General features: G+C 29.0%; 1 protein-coding gene across 2 annotated transcripts; it reads left to right on the top strand.

Annotated features, from left to right (window-relative positions):
- Window positions 1-3,360: 3,360 nt before the first annotated feature.
- Window positions 3,361-5,407, top strand: LOC105133961 (flavonoid 3'-monooxygenase-like). 2 transcript variants are annotated; one of them, XM_011038142.1, is made up of 3 exons: window positions 3,361-4,307; window positions 4,423-5,065; window positions 5,248-5,407. In XM_011038142.1, the coding sequence occupies exons 1-2, from the start codon at window positions 3,408-3,410 to the stop codon at window positions 5,050-5,052; spliced, it is 1,530 nt and encodes a 509-aa protein (XP_011036444.1). In that variant the 5' UTR covers window positions 3,361-3,407; the 3' UTR covers window positions 5,053-5,065; window positions 5,248-5,407. The 2 variants fall into 2 exon arrangements, with proteins under 2 accessions (XP_011036444.1, XP_011036443.1); XM_011038141.1 differs by having other exon boundaries at window positions 4,423-5,407.
- Window positions 5,408-6,911: the final 1,504 nt, after the last annotated feature.

The raw sequence follows: 6,911 nt of genomic DNA, 5'->3' as shown, positions 1-6,911 counted from the left end.
TTTGCATATCATAATAAATATTTTTATTTAAAAAAAAGGCTTATTATAAGAAAAATATGTTTATGGTAACAAAATAAATTAATAAAAAAAATATAGTTTAAATTGCAGATATACATATATTTCTATTTATTTGAAGTTAACAGTTTTACAGAAAAACATTTTAATATATTAAAAATTTAAATCACAACTTTCTAAACAAATATCCATTTTAATAATAAAAAACTAAATTAAAATATATTTTTAAAACTACAATATAGTATCTAATGGGTAAATAACAAGTAAAATTTATAATACTGTGAAAAAGCATGTCTTTTTTATATTCAATCCTCCTTTTTATAGTTTTAATTATTTTTCAAAGTATTTTTTATTTAAAAATATATTAAAATAATATTTTTTAAAATTTATTTTAAATATTAATACATCAAAACAATATAAAATCATATATATATATATAAAAAAGTTTTGCCTCAACAACCAAGTTCTTGGCATTATGCACTGAAAATCTGAACTTCTTTCTGGTTGAAAGTGACTGCCACATCGACCAGATGGAGCATATAATTCGTCTATCAGATCATACCTACCTGCGTAATGGATTTTAGTGAAATTCATGTTTTCTGGCTACTGAAGCTGCAGTAGTGGTTCATTGCTTAACAATTTTACCTCTTAGACAAAATATATATATAAAAAAATAAGTTTTTATTTTTCACATCTCTAAAGTTTTGTAAACAAAATTGTGAAAAATTTTCATATGAAACCAGCGGTCCCAAAGAGATTTTCCCCGTCCATTTTTACGAAAAAGGAGCAGCTGGCAGCATTTATTATTTATGAACATGTCAAAGTTTCAAAAGCATTTTCTATAAAAAAATATTTTTTTTCTTTATTTTAAATTAAATTTTTTTCTTTATTATTCTCATATTATTTTGATGTATTAATATCAAAAATAATTTTTTAAAATAACAAAAATATTATTTTATATATTTTTAAACAAAAAAATACTTTAAAAAAAATTATTATCATGATACCAAAGAGAATCAAGATCACTTAAGTTATTCATTCCTGCTAATATTACTCTTATAATAAAAATAAAAAGAAAAACCCAAAATACCTTCTAAGAACCCAAAATATGCATTCATTCCTGCTAATATTAAGGGCTCGTTTTGTATTTATTTTTATATGTCCTTCAGTCCTCTGTTCTTACTCTTTATAAGAATTATTCGTAATCTTGGGTGAAATATTCGTGTGCTTAGTTATTTATTAAATATAATATTGGAGATAATTAGCTTATGGCTTGTGACATAATAGAAGTACTTGGCTTGATGAAGCAAGCGCCTCTGTGTCTACAGACATATAATAGGTTAAATTATTGAATTATTTAATCATAAAATGGTCATGGATGAATGTATCTTTTCGTTAATATAATCTATCAACTTTGGGGTTAGCAATGTATTATTTTATTTGAATAAATTTAATATCAAATAAAAAATCTCATTATTTAATCAATTAATTTGAGTTTGTACATGCAACATGCAATACGAATGTGAATCATATATAAAATTAATAAATAATAAAATATATTTTTTAAAGTCTTCTTTATGAATTGTTAAAAAAAAAAGAAGAATTGAGAGAGAAGTTGTGCAAAAATAAGGGAAATAAAAGAGTAATAAATAGCTAATTAAATAAAAAAATTATTTGGAAAGAGAGAGAGATTCGAACCATGCAGTGTAGGCGTGCCAGTGGCTCTGTTTCTAACTGCTAGCACAGGCATGCCGCCTCGGAAACCCAGAGATGACTTCTAAAATAATGAAATAGAGATTGAGATGGATTAAAAAAAAAATAAGGATAAAAAATATAAGAATAAAAAAGTGGGAATCAAATTAGTGAATGTGTATAACATGGCAATATAAGGATGGAATTTGAAATAATAAAAGTAAAAAAAAAAAATATTAAGTTAAACGGTGTGTACAATTGTGTGATACTGATGTGGTATAGTAATACAAAAAACAAAATATAAGAAATCTAATTATTAAGGCTTTGTTTACGAACACAGTGCAAATTATTTTTTTAAATTTTGATTTTTTTATTAAAAATATAGTTTTTAATGTTTTCAGATCGTTTTGAATATCAATAATAATTTTTAAAAAATAAAAAAATTATTTTAATATATTTTTAAATGAAAAACATTCTAAACCATAACCGCTACTACAACTCCAAATAGGCTTTTAAGAATCTCAGGGATAAGAAGTAAGATCGATGGCATAGAACCCACCGACAATATCATGTCTTTTTCTCTGCCATAGAAATCTAAATGATGTAGTTAAGCTTGTAAAAATTATAGAAATTGAAAGTTTTCAGCATCAAAATGAGAATTAGACACTCTTAGATGGCGATGTGACTAAGATAGACTACAATGTAGGCGTAACAAATGCTTTTATGAACTATTGGAATATATTTAAGTTTTAGAAAAGGTTTGATCACGTTAGGCCAAGTTAACAACTTAAAATTATGATAACAAAGGATTTGATAATTGGATTGAATTTAAATTTTTTATTTTTGATTTCGTAGGCAATTTTTTTTACTGATAACCATTAAGTTGCTTATTAGAGAATAATATAAATTATATCTTCAAATCTCACCTAACAGCTTAAACTTTTATATGAAATGATTATTTGACATGGTATTAGAAGCCTTGATGATTAAATAGTCATAAGTTCAAATCAAACTATCCTCATTATCTCTTCTAATTAATAACTCTCACTTGAAGTGATATGTTAGATAATAATATAAATTATCTCGAAACTTTACCTAACAACTTAAATTTTTAGGTGAAATTGTTCTTTAACAATACTGAATGAACTATTGGATCTTTTGGAATAATATTTTAGGCCTGATCATGCTTGAGTTTAAGCTGATCTTGTTATTTTTTTTCTATGTTTTTTCAGATTTATGTTGATTTCCTTTTTATTTTTGGATTTCTAGTTGTTTTTTAAGTAAGGGTAAGGTTTCTTAATCTATTTAAAAATCATGTAAACCTTCTAAAAAGATCACAATTAGATATTTACATTTCATATAATAAAATTGTAAATTTAAAGCTTATATCTGCAACATTTTTTTCTAAAGAGAATTCTTGTGCTTTCAATGCTATTGATGTCTTATTAGATTCCTCTTACATCACTAACTGCAGCAGTAACTTTTTTTAAACACAAAGGTTGGATTTAGAGGGCAGCGATTGAGAGCAAGAGAGATAGTTGACTGTTAGTTGTGTTAACATTTGTATTTCTTACCAATAATTCAAATCATTAATGCCCCTGCATATTCCAACTATACAAAAGGTGTGTCCTATAAAAAGACCCATCACCTCTTCTGCTTGGATCACAGCTTCCACACAAATCACCCTTACCACTGTCAAAATGGAGCTCTCTACTTTTGCTGCCCTTTTGCTTGCTACCGCAGCCGTGATCACCCTCTTCCGCCACCTTACCCGTCCCAAACTCAACCTGCCACCAGGCCCCAAACCGTGGCCTATAATTGGAAACTTGAACCTCCTTGCAGGGCCACTCCCACACAGAAACATGCACGCCCTTGTCCAGAAGTACGGGCCAATTATGCAGCTCAAGTTTGGTTCATTTCCAGTTGTCGTGGGCTCTTCTGTAGAAATGGCCGAAGCAGTTCTCAAAACCAATGATGTCAAACTGGCTGATCGTCCCAAAATTGCTGCAGGAAAATACACCACGTATAACTACTCCAACATTACGTGGTCACAATACGGACCGTATTGGCGACAAGCACGTAAGATTTGCCTCATGGAAATTTTTAGTCCCAAACGTCTAGACCAATTTGAGACTGTCCGCGTGCAGGAGTTGCATGCTCTCCTAAGAAAGCTATTCGTGTCAGCTGGCAAGCCCATCAATGCAAGAGATAATTTTTCAGATCTGAGTCTTAGTGTGATTAGTCGCCTGGTGTTGGGAAAGAACTACACAGTTAAAACCGGGAACCAAAAGGAGTACATGTCGCCAAAGGAGTTCAAGGAAATGATTGATGAGCTTTTCTTGCTTAATGGGGTGTTAGATATCGGAGACTCAATTCCGTGGCTCGCCTTCTTGGATTTGCAGGGCTATATTAAGAGAATGAAGGCCGTTGGCCGGTTGTTTGATGGGTTTCTTGAGCATACATTGAATGAGCATCAGCAGAGGAGAAAAGGAGTCAAGGACTATGTGCCTCAGGACATGATGGATATCCTGTTGCAGCTTTCTGATGATCCTAATCTTGAAGTCCAGCTCGACAGGACTGCAGTCAAGGCATTTACAATGGTATGTTCTATTCATTTCAATCAACATGTGAACAGTTCCGAATTGATTACACACGCTCGAATTAGTATAAATGCTATGAATTCGTGAATATTTTTTTCCACTTCCTTTTCGGCAGGATTTGATCGCAGGTGGGACTGAGAGTTCTGCGGTGACAACAGAATGGGCCATGGCCGAGCTCTTGAAAAAGCCAGAGTATTTCAAGAGGGCGAACGAAGAGCTAGATCGAGTGATTGGAAGAGATAGGTGGGTTGAAGAGAAAGACATTGTTAACTTACCATTTATCAACGCAATTTGCAAGGAGACCATGCGTTTGCATCCCGTGTCACCCTTCCTAGTGCCGAGACTTGCTCGGGAAGACATCCAACTTGGTGGCTATGACATTCCCAAAGGCACCCGAGTGATGGTAAATGTATGGACCATTGGAAGGGATGCAAGCATATGGGAGAAGCCACACGAATTTTGCCCAGAGAGGTTCATTGGCAAGCCGATTGATGTCAAGGGTCACAATTTCGAGCTGTTGCCATTTGGAGCTGGGAGGAGGATGTGTGTTGGGTACAGTCTAGGACTCAAGGTGATTCAAGCAAGTGTGGCAAATCTTCTGCACGGGTTTAAATGGAAGTTGCCTGGTGATATGACAACGGAGGAGTTGAACATGCAGGAGATTTTTGGCCTTTCCACTCCCAAGCAAATCCCTCTGGTTGCAGAGCTTGAACCCCGACTTCCAGCTCACATGTACTCTATGTGATGATATCCTGCGGACCGCATTTGGAGGAAGTATGTTTTTGATATTGTGTTTGTTGGGTGTTCTATTAATTAATTAGTGGTTTTCTATTAAAAAAATGATGTCTTTTTTTATATATCTTTCAATGCTTTTAGCATTGAAAATAAAAAATATATATATAAAAAAGACACCTATCTTCAAAACGTTTTTAAAAAAGCACCCACAAATGCATTGTTAAAACCACACTAAAGTAATATATTTGGAGCTCTGTAATGCTAGTATTATGACGAAGTCATTGTATCCACAACTTCGTTGGAAATTTACTTTTAAGGTGTCGCTTTTTGTAATTCAAATAAAAGCATGTTACTTATTATCGTCTTTTTCGTATCAGTTAAAATTCTTCTAAGGCAAATTCTTTTTTTATTATGAAATTTTAAATTAAACTATATAAACATTATTTTAATATAATCAATTAATTTGATATGTATAAAAACAATCTAAATAAAAAATGGTTTGACTTTAATAATAATTTCTAAATGATATTTTTTTTTTCAATACAGGTATGGTGATATATTGAATCAACTCTTAATGTTCTAAACTCATAATCCAACTCATGGACTCCATCAAATTTAATAATGAGTTTTTTAAATTGTTTTATATTTAATTATAAAATAAAATAACAATCAAATATCATGATATTTATTTGAGATTATGATAATCTCATGATAAATAAATAACTTATAAAACTTAATTTCAAATTAATTAAATATTAAAAGCTAAAATTAAAAAAATATATAAAAAGCTAATATAAAGATGAAAGGAAAGGGGAAATAATTAAGCCATCACTTAAATTAAATATCTTTTTAAGAAAAAACTAAATGAATTTATTAAGAAATGAATTATTTTTTCAAAACACAAATAACACAAACAATATAAGTAAAAAAGAAACAATAATAAAAAACAATACATAGTTTTTTAGTATATAGAACTACTAAATAATTTAATTAATATCCACATAAGCTCAAATCTAATATATTTAAAATAAAATAATTAAATTTATTTAATTTTAAAGTAGTTATGGTTATTAAATATATAGTTAAATATTAGCTAATTACTATGTATAAAATAAAAATGATTGAAGTTAGATAACTTTCATAAATTTACGGTCATTTTTTTCCTCGATTGAAGTTAGATAACTTTCATAAATTTAAGGTCATTTTTTTCCTCAAATAAAATAAAATAAGTAGTCTTTCATCTAAAAAAATAATTACTTCTCATGTTTTTTTAAGTAAAATCTAATATATCTTTAAAGTTTAATAAAAATCACTTCTCAATCTTAAAAGTTGAAGTTAAGCACCTCATCTTTAAAATTGAAAGCCAAACATATTAGAAAAACTAAAAAAATAAATTTTTTATATACTTTTATAAAACATAGGTTTTTTCTAGTAAACATTTTTATATATATATTTTCCTTTAAATTAAAATAATCAAAACTAAAAAGTGGACATAAAGGTCTTTATGCCATAATCAATAATTCACTTCATTTTTAATTAGATATTTCTCTAACTTTTTAAGAGGTTATTACTTATTTAGTAGCCTAAGACATGTACTCGCTACTTGGCATTTATAAAACAAGACTATTCATGTTGCATTGCATTATATACTCATAATCAATATTTCACATAATTCATTATAATAAGAGTTTTTGCTTATAGAACTAAATTTCTTATTAAATAAAACATAATAACGATAATGTAGATCATAAAAAAACTATCACATTCTATTTAAGTTGGTCTGGCTTTTTTTTTTTTAAAGATTCCATATTTTAGGTTGTTATGTTTATAATAATATCTTTCTTGATTTTGATACTTTAGATAAATAAC

Source organism: Populus euphratica, unplaced genomic scaffold (assembly GCF_000495115.2).
Source record: "Populus euphratica unplaced genomic scaffold, PopEup_1.0 scaffold38.1, whole genome shotgun sequence".
Taxonomy (NCBI): domain Eukaryota; kingdom Viridiplantae; phylum Streptophyta; class Magnoliopsida; order Malpighiales; family Salicaceae; genus Populus; species Populus euphratica.
The sequence above is the reverse complement of the archived record's forward strand: the minus strand, read 5'-3'. Positions and strand labels throughout refer to the sequence as shown.

Bases quoted from the DNA above. Each gene is read 5' to 3' on its own strand.
- LOC105133961 (XM_011038142.1), top strand. From the start codon at position 3,408: ATGGAGCTCTCTACTTTTGCTGCCCTTTTGCTTGCTACCGCAGCCGTG. The intron at 4,308-4,422 runs GTATGTTCTATT...CCTTTTCGGCAG, and splicing joins CAGTCAAGGCATTTACAATG to GATTTGATCGCAGGTGGGAC.